Consider the following 18,059-nt stretch of genomic DNA (forward strand, 5'->3'; position numbering starts at 1 on the left):
AATGGCTAGGATCGTATCTTCCATTGTCGCGAGAGTTTGATCTGTGACATGGGTTGCCATAACGAAAAATAAGGACTAGGAATAGGATTCCTGCAATTAGTCCTAGGATCAGGGGAAGTCCGCCAAAAATCGAATGGACGAAGTCTGGAAAAATACCCAGTATGGCTTTGAATGGTGTTAATGCCATCGAAAATACTGTCTTAAATACCTTTGAGACCCCTGTGGTATCAGAAATATTTAAGATTTCGCTCAGGATTTCCGCGAAATGTACGGGGGAATTGGTTGATAATAATGTATGTATCTCTGCAGTCGTCCTTGCGACTTGTAGATCATACGTTTCTTTTGATGACGTGAGCCTTGTAGGCGTCTGAAGAAGCACTGTTTTCATTCTGCTTAAAGCGTCTATTCGAATAGAAGTAATTTTCAGACCGGGCCATGCCCTTGCCTCCCTGTCTGGAAAGGAGCTGGGGAACAAAGAACGTCCACAACACTTGACCTTCGCCGTCGTAGTGACGAGATAAGGAGTCCCGGGCATAAGACTACAGCATCTGCGGTCTACAATAAGAATGTAACTCCCATTATAGAGTCTTTGAAAGAATGGTTCTATTTCAGTTGCAGGTGCGCCTTGCTGGTGACATGAAAGGTTGTATGAATTCCCTTCACAGGCTCCATGCAAACTAATTCCGTTACACAGAAGCGTGCCGCTTAGTGACATAGCACAATTGTTGCCACTAAGAAACACTTTCTGTCCTTTGTTACTGACACATGCATGTGAATAGGGCAGGTTCCATGTTGTTTTAAGGTACCCCTTTCCCAATTTCTCGTACATGCCAGCCTGTATATATTTTTGGCAGTATGAAAACCTGAAGGTTGAGATTGGAATATTTATGATTCCGTGGATTATCCATTCACTGACAGGTCGTTCTGACATTGTCAACGGTAATCTTTCTAGTTTTTCAATGCTCAAGATTGTATAATCAGCACCCTTCTGCGCCATACCGATCTGTCTATCAGTAAGGTTAAAGATTTGGAATAGTGACGTTGTGTTGATTAAACGCCAAGGCACGTAGCCTGAACGCAGATTTTGTAACGTCCAGCCAAGCTGTACAATGGAACGCAATTGTGACTGACCATGTTGTAATAACAGTAAGTCTTGCGATAATATATCGATTGCTGAAGACACAATGCTGTCCAATGAAAAAATTCTGGAGGACAGAGTCATTAACCCATTGTCCACTACAGAAAGTGATTTTTCCAAATTAATACGGTCAATTTCCCGTATTCTTTCTGCTGTCTCAATTTGAGTAACCTTCCAGGCCTCATTGTATGCTGCATATACAGAGGCTGCTATGAAACGCTTATGACGCTGTTTGCGTGGTCCCAGTATGAAATCACGCAAGTCAGCACCATCAGTAAGTAAAGTTAGGTGTTGCTTAATTTCAGGCAGTGTGGAAGTTTGTAGCCATTGAAGGCATAATTTGCCCACACTGTAGGTTGTTATTATCCCTGGGTGATGTCTTTGGGGATATCTAGGGTCTGGCCTGTTCATTTTGAAACCCTGTGTTTTATTCAGGAATCTATCTTGACAGTTATTTGTATCTGTGGGCCAGATCAACCATTGTTTCCAATCAGGATGTGTTCTGTTTTGGTTAAGTATATGGTTTATGTCTATTTCTTCATCTGTTTCAGAGTTATTGCTAAACATTGTTGGCTTTGGAATAGACAGGTTATTTAAATCTTTGATTTTGGCTAAGCCAAGACAGGTGGTTTGTTGAACGGTGTCATTTAAAAATATCATTTGTTCTGGGATCATGCAGGCTCTAAACAAAGCTTCTAAACCCTGTACTTGCCATTCTTTTGTGCCCCAAACACTTTTCAAATCAACATGTTTGTCCCAATAATCAAATCCAAAAGTATTCATTTTTTCAAAGAAAGAATCTGAATATATCAATTTTGTGTTGGTTATCATGGTTTTCATCCCTGTCTTGTTTGACAATTTGTAATAAAATGTTTCAGCATTAGTTATGTTAAAACCTGAAAAATATGAATATTTGCCATACACGGTTCTAGAGCTCCCTTTTGGAGGTGTAGCACAATGTTCCCATTGATTAAAATTTAAAACATTTCTAGGTTGTGCAGATTTATGCAAGAAATGGTTACCATAATGGTTATAGCAGTACATGCTGTCATAATTTGTAGAACCTTGCAAATAATCATGTTTTGTAAATTTAGCAGACATTACTAAGTCAGACATCATATTGTTTATACTTTCAAAGTCCCAATCATCAGCAAATGAGTTCGGTTTTGCAAAGTCACTCAAGGAGATCTTGATTTGGTGTGGATATTTCAGGATCTCGACCGGACCATAAATTTCATAGTCAGTGTTGTCCCAGGCTACCCCACCAGGTATTGGAATTGCTGTGAAATTGGCTGAAGAAAGTTCTGAAGAAAGTTCTCGTTTCTCGACGTGTGAAGATGTGTGTGGTTTGAGGACCAAGTTGATGTTCTGACTTGCTGTGTCCGTTTTAGCATATTTTCCCTCAATGAAGCGTCCCAAAGTAAATACCATGATGAGCCAAAGTATGAGGATAAATGCACCAAAACCCACCCAGAATTCAATCCATGGAGAAACTAGATATGTTTCTTTCAGTTGTTTCAGAAGTTCCTTCGCTTTGTCTTTAAAGGATTTTGATGATGGCTGTGTCTTTTGTTCGCTGAAGCCTTCAGAGGAATCATCGAAGTTGATGAAGTAACCGGATGCAGTTCTGTCAATTGTTCCAATTGGTTCAGGATTTTTGTTTCTTGCATTTTCACTTGGTACTTCTGTATAGATTGGTGTGTCTCTGCTAAATGTCTTTATTTGGGTTTTCAGAGGTCTAAGTTCTATTGCATTGTTGCATAGTCCTTGTTGTTCTTCTGTAGGCGTTTCGAATGTGATGAGCCTCTTTGATAGGACCTCTGTACTGGTAGCAAACCTTGGTGTTCTGCTACTTATTGGGAGTCCACTTGGCCTACTGTTTGTTATTGGCCACATGTTGTGGTTTTACCAGGTCGATTGATACAACTCGGTTCTCCTTTTTTCCAGCAAGTGGCGGTAGTACAACTGATCTTGTCCCGTTGACAGACAAGACAGGAACTGCTTTTCTGTAAGAAGGCCCAAATTCCTTCTTTACCGCGATCTTCTCCCTGACTAGATCCCCGACTTTTGGAATCCAGACAGGTCTTGCTGGGACAGGTGGTGATTCTTCAGTGGTCGTTGGCTGTTCTTTCAACTGTATGTTGCTCAGGTCTTTTCTTGTTTTGTTTAAGTCCTGCAAAATAGCCAAACGGTCTTTGACATCAAAGCTTTTTTCTGTTACCACTGAAGTCTGACTATCAAGGTCAGAGATCAACATCCTAGTTCCGAATAATAATTCGTACGGACTGAATCCCTTCAGAGAATTTCTTGGCAAGTTATTTAGACTACGTTGGACACTTATTAGATGTTTGACCCACCCAGCTCCCGAACCTAATATCCTTTCTATTATAGATTGCTTTCTGTCTTGGTTTTTTCTTTACACCATCCCATACCCTCAGGAAGGAAGTGAGAAGATTCCCGCTGGGCTGTGCTCATTTGGCCATTCTTTCCCCCCCCAGGCTGGATTGCCTGAGAAAAAGAAAAAAAAAATGGTCGAACGTAGCATGCTCTTAGCGTATATGCCATTTCGACTCGCAAATCTTGTATAACAGTCCGGACGTCAGCCGAGTGCTGTGGATCTACATTATAAGTGGGAACTAGCCTGTATATGTTAATCGCAAGCCATTCTTTTTAGTGGTGATGTTATCTGCCTTGATACGACGAGGTATTAAACTGCTTCTCTCCCCACTGCGATCTCTGTTGCAGTTTGGGCAGTTTTTTACAAACATGGTGTAGTGCAGGCTCATGCCTGGCCACCAGTACCGTGATTGTAATTCTTCCAGAGAATCTTTTAATTTAAGGTGTCTGAGACCCTCGCCCATGTGTGCGTCTGCGATTAACAAGTTTCTCCTATCCATGTTTGGAATCACTCTATCCCCCACTCCAGGGATTCGAGCAAAAGGAATGGAGTTTGCATCTATGATGTATGTGTAATTGAGTGGATAGTTGATCGGTAACGCCGAGCAGTCGCCTTTTGATGACGTTTTTACTGCCAGCAATGTTTCGCCGTCAATATATTTTAATGTACGCTTTTTTCGATCTACGGGAGCCGGTTTACTGGCTGCCGCTGCGGCTGTTTCAGCCAATGAATTCCCTACAACGTGAACGCCATCACGCTGGTGACTCAGTGAGTGTGTCACGTGAGTCTTTGGTAGTTCTTTTTTCAAAAGAGCTACCTGTTCCCAGAGCAGTCTCTGCTTTATTGGTGCATCCGTGTCATCTTTGTAATCGTTCTGAATCCAGGTCTGCAAATCCTTGTTATATGTTTTGACGCAGAAATACGAATCTGACACTATAAGTGTCGGGAATTCGCGATCCGCATTATCTAGCGCCATTTTCAAAGCTAATATTTCAGTTTGTAGTTCTGAATTAGTTTCTACTGAGTGTGATTTTGTTAATAGAGGTCTTAGTTTACCTCCGTGCCATACTTCTTTTGTAATCTCACATGTGGGATTGTATGCATGTTCTCCCCAAACGGAGGGTTGAGCATGTCCGTCTGTATAGATTACACAGGCGTAATGTCGTAGAGGCAGAATGTCGATTGGCAGAGGATACGTTTTTTCATATTTTAGATTTTTTAATTCTTCTAGTTCTGGATCAAAGAAGTAATATACTTTGTCCGTTGTGATTGAATTTACCCATTGTAACCATTCTGGATCCAATGTTGTTGTTGGTAAATTACACGGTGTTGTTAATGCCTCAAGGGCTGATTCTGCTGTTCTGACTGTGATATGTCTACCGTCAGCTATGTGTTTTTCTCTAGCTATTGCGGTTTGAACTGCTTGAACAATTTTTCCTTTGTTGTTGAATCTCTGTTCAGCTTTTGTGTACAAATGTGATTTGAATGCAATTGGTACCTTATCTCCCTCATTAGAAGTCAGGTATGTGAATCCGCATCTCCCTGGGATGACTCGGATCACAAGGTTGCGTGTATTATCACGGGTTTCTAATTTTGTTTTAATTAGCATGTCTGTTTGTAAGGATCTCAAAATTTCTGTGTGTGCTTGAGTCCAACTGGATCTTTTGAAGTCTGGTTTAATTAGATCATAAAGGGGTTTGACCCTTTCTGCATAATTTGCAATGTAAGTTCTTCCGAAATTTAGGAAGCCTAGAATTGACTGTAGGTTTTTTAGTGTTTTAGGAGCTTGGATTACGGCACATTTCTCTAGGAAATTGTCTGCCAGGCTTTTGCCTTCACTTGATAACTCATATCCTAAGAATAGGACCGTCAGATGGGCAATTCTGGACTTTTTGAAGTTGAATTTGTAACCCTCTGCAGCGAAACCAAGTATTATGGTGTTCACTCTTTTCAAGTGAGTTTCCAAGTCATCATCTGTTAAGTAAATGTCGTCGACATAAGATAATGCTTCATCATCATATTGTTGTAGTAATTCTGTTACTCTCGCTGAGAATACCCCCGGGCTGTTCTTGTACCCCTGGGCTAACCGACAGAATTGTTTTTGAGTGCCATTTACTGAAAATGCAGTTAAATATCTGCTCTCTGGTGCTATGTTTTGACAAAAGAATCCGTTGGAGATGTCCAAGGTTGTTTTGTATTTTTTGCGCACTATGTTATTCATTAGTGCAGCACTGTGTGAGTTTTGCACTGCAAAAGTTTTGCAACATGTGTTAAGGTGTCGGTAATCCAAAACTAGACGGTACGAATTGTCTGGTTTGGAGACCGGAAATAAAGGATTGTTCATTTGTGAGGTGCAAGTTTCAATCACCCCTTGGTATTCTAGCTGATCTAGTATTTCATTTACTTGTTTTTTAGCTTCTTGCTTAATTGGGTACTGCCTTTGTGCAGTTGGTTGTGATTTTAGCTGGACTTTGTGAGGAGGAGAATCCTCATCCCATCCTACGTGATTTTTATATAAAGCAGGTGCTAAGGACACTGCCCACTTTCTAGCAAGTGTATATTTTTTATGAATCGGTATTTGATTCGAGAAGGCAGGCATAATTACTTCTTCGCCATGAGGGCACTCCCTGACAAACTCTGGTGGCCAGTCTTTTTCAGCTAGAAGGATGTCATAGCCTTTGGATAGGTTATCCCAAAATAGTCCCCTTATTTTCCTAGTCTTATCTCCCTCTATACGTAATGTTATCTCGTATATTTTGTGGGGCTTGCTAACTCTGGTATCTGCAGTTTCCACTTGAAGGTATTCATTCGTGTCCACTGTCTCCAGATGATTCATAAGGACTTTGCGAGCTATGCTCACCTCTGCTGCGCTGTCTAGCATTGTTTGAGCCCATTCTCCGTTTTTCAGTTGTGTCCTCAGTATTCTCGGCATTGTTAACTACCTTGATACTGGCTACCTTCTTTTTTGGAAATTGTGATTTCTTTTTCAGTTGAGCAGGTTCCTTGTCTTTGGACTTGGCGTGCTCTTCTGATCGTCCTCTTCTTTCCGATTTCTGCGAGGAATTCTGAAAAGATTGAGAGGGACGTGTATCAATGTCTTGATATCTATCAGGTTTTTTAATATTATCCCTATTTCTAAGGTTATATCTATTCCCAGAGGGTTCACTCTGAGGTGACCTTTGTCTCGGGTTTGGAGATTTCTCTCTTCGCCTAGGAGACCTTCCTCTGGACTGGAATTTCTTTTCTTTAGGATTGGATTGTTTATTTCCATCCCAGTTCTTTTTTGGTGAATTATTATTAAAAAATATTTTTTCTGGACTTGTAGTCAGTTGCGGTTTTACTGGTATTCCACCTAGACTATCTCTGCCTAGTTCTTCATAGGATTTTTCTATGATTCTGGCAATTTCAGCTGGTTGGTCTGCTATATCTGTCTCTTTTAACCTCTGGCGGATCGCCACGTTTGCTGCTTCACCTTTTATGTTGGCTAGTAATATAGCCGAGACTTGCTTGAAGTCTTTCAGTAATTTCATACCAAGAGTTAAAGCAGGTTCTGGACCGTATTCATCTTGAATTTGTTTTAGCACATCTGGTATCACCGAAATGGATGGAACACCGTGTGTTTTTGTATAGATGTAAGCAAAGACTGTACCACAAGTGTCACAGTCCTCAATGTGTGGTGCGATTCCCATTGGGAGACATATAGTCAGAATCCTGTGTTTTTCCAGCGGGGTGGTGTCAGGAAACACCGCCTCTATTTGGGTAATTTTCTGTGCCAACCAGAATGGTATTTGTTCCCGTTTAGCTGGAACTTTACCTAGGCAGGATTGGATGTTCTGTGGTGTAATTTTATTTGTGTTCCCCTGGTGAGGGGTCAGCTGTGGAAGTTTAATCGCTGGCTGAATTGTTGAAGTCCGCATTACATACTGAACTAATTGTCTGTGAATTTTTAGTAGTTGTTTTAGCTGTATTAACAGCTCTGCTGCAGGCATTCTTTCGATGTCTGGATGTGGTGTGTATCCGGCTAGGACCGGCCACGTTGCTCCTGGTCTTCCTAAAGGACCGAGCCTTGTAATGTGATTGTTATGTATTAGGGCGCCATCAAATAAGAGCAAATGCTCTTGGAATTTGAGTGGTACTTCCACCTCCTCGAAAGGAGTGTACTCATTAGGAGGTTCCTCTACTTTGTAATAGTGGAAGTACTTTGTTACAGCATTTGCTGCTGGAAAATTTATCCATGTATAGTATACCTCTGTCTGCCGATATTCGTGTGCCTCGATTACGAATATGACTGTGCCACCTCTAGGTGTCAGTCCATTTTCTATAAGTTTTAGAGTTATAGCTCTCCTTTTGGCGACCTGGATGAGTATTATATCCGGGTCTGCATCGAGTGCTGTAGTATCAGCTGCTGCTATTTCAGTAGCTAATCTAATTGCCTCTCTTTCTTCATCACTCTCTGTCATTTTACCGACAGGAAGCTTTTGTCTTTTGTTTGCAGATCAGGTTTCTTTATGGAACAAAGATTAGGTGCACAATATTTTGGAACTGTTTTATCCTTCAACGTTGACTAGACCAAGAACCATACATAGGAGTTCCCTCCTGCGAGGTTTTGGAGGATATTATAACCTTTCACCCACTCCAGACGTCTTTGGAGTATTTGGAAAAAGGGGTCTGAGTGAGAAAGCACGACTGAGTTACTCTAAATGTCTTACGTTAGTTTTATCGCCCTTTCCAAACGCGTTGGGCGCCATGTAGTGTAGCTCCTATTTTCCCAATAGGCTCTGCGCATTGGAATAGTACCTACAGCAGTAAAGGCCTAGGCCAGACGTTAACTAGGTCTACTACTGTCGATACTAGACTTAATTTTTGGGTTTGCCAGCTAAGCTCAGAGTTCGCTAGAAACTTTCTCGAATGTTCAAGGAAGGATGAACTCCCCTGATTAGACAAGAAGGGATTTAGTTTCTGACAACCATAGAACATGACAACTTTGCTCTCCCCTAATCAAGAGTCAATCTCGAGAGTCGTGTGAGCACAAGGCAATTATTTTACTCAGTCAGTACGTGCATTCTTAGTCTCATCAGTATGTAGAGAAAAGGAAGAGACGGGCGTGTTCAATAAAAGATGGTATTTATTGATCAGTCTCTTTTCTCGTACAAGAGAAATGGATCGATATTATTGCAATACTTATAGTTAAGTAAAGTGCATACATTAGAAGCAATAGTATAAAATAATACTGTAAAAACATTGATATGGTTTCTGAGCCATATGATGTTTAAAATGATTAAAATATATTTACATACACATATACATTTGACTAAACGTACTCAACTGGTGTTTCTAAATACGCCTACCCCGTGTACCTGACCTAAGTCTAATGCGTGGGCGGGAATAGAAAGTTACAGTTTAAGTTAAGTTTGTTTTTGCCAAGTGAATAACTAAAGAATTCTCTAGGAGGGGTTATTCAGTTCTGTACCTGGAATTTAGGATGGATGAGGAATGGTATCTCTTTCTCTGCTCTCGATATTCCAGGCTGCCTGCGAGGGCTACCCGGAAGCGCCGGTGCTGGGTCTCTCGGCTTGAGATAGCAGCGCGTCTCTCAGCGCGTCAGGAAGGCGGGGCTGCTGCCTGCGGGGTCTGCTTCTGCTCTCGGCTTCGGCAAGTATGGCTGCTCCGTCTTGTCACCACGCGTGTGTTTGCATAGGGCAAGGTCGGCAATATTTATACCTTAAAGGTGCCGGGATTGACGTAAGGATGGACATAGGTACGTCAATAAAGATGTCATACGACTTGCTCGTTAGCACATTCTTTACTAAAGTTCTCTGTGAAATCAAAACAATGGCCGCACGGATTATCCAGGTTGTCATAGGTTTGATTTGTTATGAGAACGTCGTATGCCTTATCAGGGGCTGGAGGAATGTCGCTTGTCTAATTAGATCTCAAGCGTTATGACCTAATCAGATAACACGTTCCTGTGCCGTAGTGTGACTGCGTCAGATAACGGTATCTGCATCATGGGGGATTTCTTGCCTCATGGGCTGACTGTTAGTTAACTAGCTAGTAAGTTTAACCAGAATAGGGTCAGGAATAGGGGGATCGAATCAGAACCTATAGAAATACACGACAGTTTCTTTAGAACAAAGAAGACTTATTGTTAACATTGCAGTTATGTCGGTCATTCTCATACATTGTATTAAAGTGAGTATCATAAGTAGAATAACACGTTTCTGGTTGAATGAAAGCATTACAGCTGGGGATCGAATCGTCCCTTTAGAAGTGGCAGGGAACATTAAATCCGAGCAAGGAGAAAAGTTATTGACTAAATATAAACCCTAAATCCCCCCTCTTTGTGTAATCTCGCTTCATAGTCAGAGATTGAGTTTGAAGGTACTCCACAGTGCAAAGAATCCTATAGGTCTTATGCTAATTTCAGGAAGGGGATTCGATGTGCTTTGGGGCATAGGACAGTTCACGCTATGATTCCGGATCCGGAGGGAAGAAAGTTCTTCAAGTAAATTACGCAGGTGTGGAACATATCTGCACAGGCCAATTATATCAGTGTTCTGCCATCTTCTTTTGAATGTTCAGTAAAACCATACAGCAGTGCATCCCAGTATATTTCTAAAGCTTTTTTTTGTGTAGACACCTCTTTTCTTCTCGTCCTAAGGTGATTCTCTGCCTGCTCCCATTTCACAACCTCTCTCCTCCAGTGGGCAATTGAGGCGGAAGTAGTCATCACAGTTGCTTGTTTAGCTAACATTATGGCTAGATCAATGAATCTGATGGTTTCTTTTTTATTTTTAGGTTATATCTAGACAATGTATTGCAGGAAAAACATCGGACCTTTCTGTGGTTCATTCAATATTAATTATCACTATCTTCCAGAATGGGGTCAGAGTAACGTATGTCTAGAGCATGTGAAACATATCTGCCAGGAAGCGCCACATCTTGGACATGCATCTGCCAGCCTTGGAAATATATGGTGTAGCTTATGAGGGGCTAAATATGCCATTTGAAATATATAACATTGTATATATTTACCTGGAGGATATTCATAATGTGATAAATATACAGAAATTTGTGGTATCCACCAGAAATATTCTTTCCTAAGGTAAGTATTTTTTTCATTAGACAGGTGAAGAGAGGCAGTATTTTCAGGCAAAACAGAGTTTTAAATCAACAGTCTGGCAGGTGAAATGAGGCTGCATCTCGATCTATTTCCTATCAAACAAATTTCTTCTTCCATGTCTACTTGTATTTTCTGTCTTCGGCTGAACACCTTTTTGAGTAGTATGCTTTAGCACTTGGCTTCTCTGACTTCTGTCAAAGTGTAGCATTTCTGGTCTGATGTAAGGTACATTCAAAAACTTGTTTTTCTTAAAGGTAACCTATCTCTTCTTTCCTCCTCAGCAAACACAAACCTTCCACTCTCACTTGGCATTCTCTGGCTGCTGCAGGTGAAGGAAAAGTATGGAAAGGAGTTAGGAGGTATCGACCTCAAACTACTGTATCACGGTGAGCTTTGCATGCCTTCCTTGCTCCTCCATTTTGATTTTTGTGCCAATGCTGCAAATAGTAAATATGTACTCGATTAAGCCACTAATTGGTGGGGGTGAGACAAGGGAATTCAGAGACTGGCATACAGTAAGCTGGGAGATACTTACAGGTTATACTTCTGAATTAAATAAAGTGTAGCAGAGGCATTGATAAAAGAGGATTAAGCAGCAGTGGCATGAAATACTCCTGGTTCCACTTTCCCCTTTCCCCCAGCCTAGCGCCACAGCTGACTGGCCTTTCGCTGGGTCTGTCCCCAATCATGGACCCACTGTCCCCAGGCCTTCCTAACAGTCGTCAAGCTCTGATTATGCTGGAGTTAGCTCTTGTATCACAGTCTACCCCGTTAGCCTCATAAATAGCTTTTAACCTACCAGTAGCCCCATGATAATGGTGACTTACCTTGAGGCCTTGGTGGTAGTAGGTAAAGATGTAGTTCTCCTCAGCATAAGTCTAGCATCATTCTACCTTTGCCACACCGCTTATCCACACAGTCCCCAGCTCTTTTCCTACTGTTCCCTGTCCAGATCTCAACCTTCCCAGCACTATTGACATTATCCCAGCCTGTACCCACCACTACAAGCCCTGTCCCCTCTATCCCCAGCCCAGATTCAACTGTCCTCAGTCCTAGTCAGCCATGTTCCAACCATCCACAGGCTTGACCACACAGTCCCCAGCATTAGGCCCACAGTCTCAACTGTAACCCAGGCCGTCACACAGTCCCTGCATAGGCCTCACAGTGCCAGTCCTTGTCACCCATACCTCTTTCCATGACAACAAGATATTCCCTTTAGAAACTGATGTTGGGGAAAGATGTAGTTAGCTCCAGCATAACTCCTGTATCTCTGTACATTTCTTGTTTGTTCCTCCATCCCACCGTTTGGGAAAGGTACGAAATGAAACCCAGGAAAGCTTGCACGTTAAGGTGCTGAGAACAGTAGGTAGTCTCAAATCAGTGAAACGTTCCAGACCTTTGATTGAGTTATCCTCCTCATCCTGTCGTGGCCTCTTCAGACTCCTGACTGTTGCATCCTCTACTGCTGGAGCCTAACTGTTCACCCTTTACAGGAAGGACTATGCCAGTGCAGCAAACTGACTGGAACTTAGACTACTGTTTCTGGCAGGTGCTGGATCTTTGCTTCACCTGTTCAATGCAGAACGTCATACCAACCTGTAATGTCCCTCTGGATATGTCATGCAAGAGCCACTCCCTAGGGGCTGTACTTACATCACAGGAATCACCATTCAGGTGACCCTGTGACCCTGTTAATAAAAAGTTCTTTTGGCCAGTTACACCCACCTGGTGTATCTGATAGAGACTTCTACCTTAGAATTTTTCAAGCGTTAGGCTGGACCCGGAAACTTTTGCTTAGCAAAAACCCTTGCATGCACCGTCAATTGGCTCCATTCAGCTCCGTATGACGTCAGTGTTGTTAGCGTTGGTTATGACGTTGTGGTACCTATATAGGCAAGACCCAGGCACGTGAATGTCAGTTGTTTTCTTTCCGCACCAGTTAAGCGCTGATCTGGGAAGAGCTCCTCCTCTATTGCTTTTTGACAGGTTTTTTCTCAACGTTTTGTCGACTTCTGTAGTTTTTTCATCGTGTGCAAGCGATATCTTCAAGGAAGAAAGAGTTTAAACAGTGAGGGGCTTGTCCTTCCATGATGTCGGTCACCGATCCCCACCTTGTATGCCTATGGTGTCTCGAGTGCAATCACGAACCAAAGTCATGTTTGGACTGTCGGGCAATGGCTCCTAAGAATTTGAGGGATCGGGCTTTGAAACTCTTTGCAGCCCAACAGCTGACACCCTCAAGCAAGACCTCGCGGAGGTCCCAGTCCCGATCGATGAAGAGATCGTGGGACCACTCCTGGAGCCCAAAGTCCTTTTCATTCCACTCAAGGTCATCTGGATATTTGGGGAAGAGGCACAAGAAGAAGTCCAAGTGGACTTCTTCTTCACCTCGAATGTTGTCCGTTGACGAAGGAGGTAAGGAGCACTGACGCTCTAGGCACAGTTCTGCGGAGCTGGAGCCAGGGTCGGCTTGCGCCTTCCTCCTTTTCCAGGAGCCAGAGCAACCCTCGCTCAGATCAAAGAGTTTTACGAGCCATGGGCCGCATATTTGAGTGGGCCGACCGCTCTGGTGGGCCCTGCGAGGTCGGAAGGGGCCATGTCTGTTTCTCCGCCGTCTGCTCTGGCGCCAGTGGGGCCTCAGGAATCTGGCATCAGACATGAAGTTGGTGTCTGCGGAGTCACCGGTGCCAGCCCCATTCTCATCCCCGACAACACAGAGCCGAAATCATGTCGCTCAACGACGATTCTGACGTCGATTGAACCCAGAGGTTCTATATTGTCGCCTGAGCACTTTGTGGATGTGTAAGGCTCTATAGAGGAATGGGAGTGATCTTTGGACTCTCTAGATCATCAGGATGACTCTGCAGAGCTGTTGGACCGGTATGGGGACCTTGGAGAGGCCTGTGGACTAGACACTTGTCCAGATACTGGCATGCTGTCTCCAGCAACTGTGGCTACAGAGGAGGGGGCATCTTATGCCATGGTGGTTATGAGGGCAGCGGAGGTCCTTGGACTGGAGCTACCCTCAGTGGAGGTCAGGACTAATCTCCTGACCAAATTGCTTCAGCCTTGGTGTTCCATCTCAGAACCCCTTTTGCCCTTTAACTAAGGACTTACAGATGTCCTTCTAGGTATTTGGTCCTAGCCTAGCACAGGGGCTCCTGTGAATAGAACTACCGCCCACCGCCATCACCCAGCTCCGGGCGACCTAAAGTTCCTCAGCCAACACCCCACCCCAGAAAGTTTGGTGGTGCAGGCCTCCACGTCCCAGGGCGTGTCACCATCTACATCCCCTCCCCCTCCGGAAAGGGAATCCAAGAGGCTTTTATTAATTTAGGAAGAAAATGTTTTCTTCTTCCAGCTTGGCAATGCGGTCGGTGAATACTGCGTGATTATTGTGCCGTTTCTCTGACTTCCTTTGAGAGACGGTTGCCCAAGTGCTGCCACTAGTCCTGGGGGAAGCCTGGGCTGTGCTCTCTCTCAAGCTGTTAAGGACAAGAGAGATGCAGCAAAATTCACCATCAGGTGTGGTCTGATACAATGGATTTGCTGGGCGTATCGATTTCCATGACATTGGCCTTGAGGTATCATGCCTGGCTTAGGACAACTGGCGTTTCGGAGGATGTCCAGGCAAATGTGATGAACAAGCTAAAATCAGTTATCACCTATATGCCGATGACACACAATTATACTACAAGATCAAATCCCATAGCGACATCTTACATCTCAACGATGCCCTGACTAAGATCCAAGCCTGGTTTCTTCAAAACCACCTCAAACTAAACCCCAAAAACCCAGAAATCATCCTTTTCTCTCCAAGAACAACTTGATCCCTATCCAACACTGGATCTCGGACATTAAAGCACTCAGCTCCTCTCTCACCATCTCCAATTTGGTCAAATCCCTCGGCATTAGTGTCGATCAGAATCTCAATCTCACTCCCCACATCAAAATCTTGGCAAAAGGTGCCCTCTTCATTCTTCATCACCTTAAAAAAATCAAACTCTTCATTCCAGCTGATGACTTTAACCCCTTGGCCACGGCGGTAATTCCGCCGCGGCGCTAGGGCGGAGGGAGGTCCGCGCAGCACCGCCATGCTCGTGAGGGAACCACTCCGTCACGAGCCACGGGCGCGCTGTGCTTGTGATGGAATGGTTCCCTCACGGCCCCACCCGCTCAATAGAACGCCCCGCGCTGGTGCGGAATTCCTGCAGCGGGGCGGGGCAGCCGTGCCGTGACGGAACCATTCCGTCACCAGCACGGCGCGTCCGTGGCTCGTGACGGGGTGGTTCGGTCACCAGCAGTCACTCCCGGGAAAAGAGACTGTCCCCAGAGCACCATCCATCAGTTACTGGTAAGACAGGACAAAGAAGCAGTGACGAAAGGGAGAGCACATTGCATGCCCCCTGGCAGTCCTCTGAGAAGACTGTGTGCCTCCCACGCAGCCTGCTGCATTAGCCAGCACTCGTCTGCAGAAGAGTAAACTCACTCTGCACCCAAGGCAGCCACAGGTGGTCAATTCTCTCCCTTGCACCCCCTGCAAAACCTGCCCACTGAGCAGACAAGAAATTCTCAGATCGGAGCTGCTGTGAGCATGAAGGAGAAGCTGCATTCATGGCAGTGCGCCAGTAGAGTGCACCAGTACCACACAGATATCTGCAATATTATAAAGTCCACCTGTAAATGAGTGTGGCTCAAGAGTCAGGTGCCAGCTAGGCGTGGGTGAGCTTGACATCACAACAAGAGTGAACAACCTACATCTCAGTCTACCGCCTGGACAAAGAGATGTATGAGGTGAGACACTAAGTGCCAGTAAGCCAAAGTACAGCTATAGGCTCTGGACAGTCACTGGTTCCAGAGCCACAACAAGGTGAGGATTGGGAGCCTGCAGAGCTGACAAAGAGTGACCACCGACGACAAATTAATATTATTATTTATTATTAATTTAATTTTATAAGGCGCACAGCTACCCGGAGGTTTCCCAGCACTAAGACAATGAAGCACATATGGGAAAAGTGGACTGTTATCTGGACTGAGAGAAGGGTCTCCCAAGCTGGCCATTCTCTGTGCCTCACTGCTGCTAGTCCTCTTGCGTCTGTGTCTTGACATTGCTGCAGCCTCTACTAGTGAGCAGCAGTACTGCACTAGCTTCTCTGCAAAGGCACAGGTCCCTACTGTGAGAAGTTGGCCTGGCATATGCTGTCCACTATTCTAGTGGGCACCATACACCAGTCCAAACGACCCTTATTAATGACAGGTTTAAGACAACCTTTATTGAAAGCTATCCTAGTGGTAGCTATGGAGAGCAGCCTTCAGGCTAAGTTTTGAAGAAGTGTAAAGCAGCTTGGTTTACCAGATTATAACCTCTTAAATTACTAAATGAAAAGAGAACCACACAAAGTATATATATAAAATATATGTATTTATTTCTAAACACTCTCTAGTAATCCCTTTATGAGATTACAGAGCAGAGTACACAATTTCAATTCAATAGAACTAAATAGCACAATATATGTTGAGCCCTAGGGGCATACCAAACCATATATTAAGAAAGTGGTATCAGAACCACGACTTGACTAGACACAAGGCCACAGGGGACCCACGTGGGACGCCTGCAGTGTAAGAACACAGCCGCGAGACGCCGTAGCTTCTATGGGGAAAGTCGCGGTTGGAAATTTCTCGAGTTACCTCACCCAGGGAAGCCGGGTGCATAGGTGTCTTTTGGTGTCTGGAATCGTCGTTGATTTCGATAGTGATCTTCTGCAAAGTGCTGCTGCCTTCAGAGTGGAGAGTGTCCAGTGTGATCCAAGCCTGGATCGAAGATGAGTAGATTCTGAAAGCAGAGGGGACAGAGTCTGGGTCACTTGCCATTGAACAGGGGCACGATAGACGAGGGCCCACCATTGTTGGGTGATTTCAGGTTGAAGAGATGAAGCTTGACTCTGCAGCGTTTCAACGACGACCAGGAGCTGGATTCGAGGTGTCCCACGTAGAATGTCGAGTGCTGCTGTGTCAGTGCCCGGACTGGACCCAACAAGCCTTGGCAACAGCAACCCACGCAGAAAGAGAAAAGATGCAAGGATTCACCAAGTGGTGGAGAGTCAGGGCACATCTGGAGCAACCAGGGAAGCCCAAGGAAAGTCAAAGTTGCCTTCTTAGGGACCCACCCGTCAACGGACCAGGGATCGTGAAGGTTCGTCAAACGAAAACAAAAAGGGACAGCTCACGGAACATTCATGGAGTGTAGGCCAGCAATCTTCGGTGGAAAAGGTGCTCAGGGTCTGGGCTACATGTAACCCAGTGCACAGCCTCAAGGGACGTCGAGAAGCTGATGCACTTGCAAATGTGCACGGTGTCCATGGGTTCCAATACCACTGTACGCACGAGGGCTGTGGGTCTCAGCTTTGCTGGGGACTCAGGGCGGCCTCGGGGAAGTCTGGAAACCCACCTCCTGTGTGGCAAATACTTCGGAGTCTGGCGGGAGCTTCGGAGATGCAAACCGGTCAGATGCGTCTTTGTGCCTGCCAAGCAGGGGAGCAACTCCTTTACCCCAAGGGAGATTCTTCAGTCATCCAGCATCATGCAGATCGTCGAACTTTCAGGATTCAGTATCAGAGTTTCGTCCAGGTGTAATCTAAAGTCCTATAGTCAGGGGTTCCTTTCTTATAACTCTAACAAAATACGGTTCAAAGCCGGAGGGTCCTCGTGAAAGTTTTGAGACCGCACAGGATTTATTCCTCAAAATTAGAACGAGCAACAGTGCGAAATCCTACGGTCTGTAATAGTAGTTAAATAGTGTGGAAAAACACTACTGACTGATTTATGAAATAAAACGATGAAATGTGAAACAGAACCAGTAACTAAGCCCAACAGGACTAATTGAGGGTATTTCTCTTTAAGGACGAAATCCCTCACTCACCATAGGTGACATGATTCATCATTTGGGATTCTCCTCCTAGAGGAAAAAACTAGTTCCTTTGGGGGCTACAACCCCCTCTCTGAGAGGTAGGAGCTCAGGGATGTTTTGTATTTTTGATAGGATATCCTAAATCCACAAATGAAGAGCTAAAAGTGTGAGTGAGGGCGCAGCGCAAAAAGAATTCAAAACTGTGAGGAAGGTGAAGTTAAAACTAGCTCAAGGACACCAAACAAGACCTTTATTAAGAGACGCTCTTCGCTAGGGTTAAAAATACTGTGCACCAGCTGTATGGATTTGAACCGCGATGGTGAAGTGAGACAAATCGGTCAACATGTTTCTGCTGAAGTGATTGTGAGTGATATAAAACAAAAGGATACAGGGACAATAATTTTCTTCTTACTGTGCCTGTTTCATAAGGAACATTACCTACAATGAGACAAAAAAATAAAATCAGTTCAATGGTCAGCGGCATGTCAAAGAA

General features: G+C 44.2%; 1 protein-coding gene across 2 annotated transcripts in view; it reads left to right on the forward strand.

The window, feature by feature from the left end:
- The window catches only part of MEI1 (meiotic double-stranded break formation protein 1), a 3,250,839-nt gene that overhangs the window by 2,376,178 nt on the left and 856,602 nt on the right, over nt 1-18,059 (forward strand). For both annotated transcript variants that reach the window (XM_078683295.1, XM_078683306.1), the window contains exon 22: nt 10,941-11,045. In XM_078683295.1, coding sequence (XP_078539421.1) covers nt 10,941-11,045 — 105 coding nt within the window. The remainder of the gene's footprint in view (nt 1-10,940; nt 11,046-18,059) is intronic.

The sequence above is a fragment of the Lissotriton helveticus genome, chromosome 1_1, assembly GCF_964261635.1.
Source record: "Lissotriton helveticus chromosome 1_1, aLisHel1.1, whole genome shotgun sequence".
Classification (NCBI taxonomy): Eukaryota; Metazoa; Chordata; class Amphibia; order Caudata; family Salamandridae; genus Lissotriton; species Lissotriton helveticus.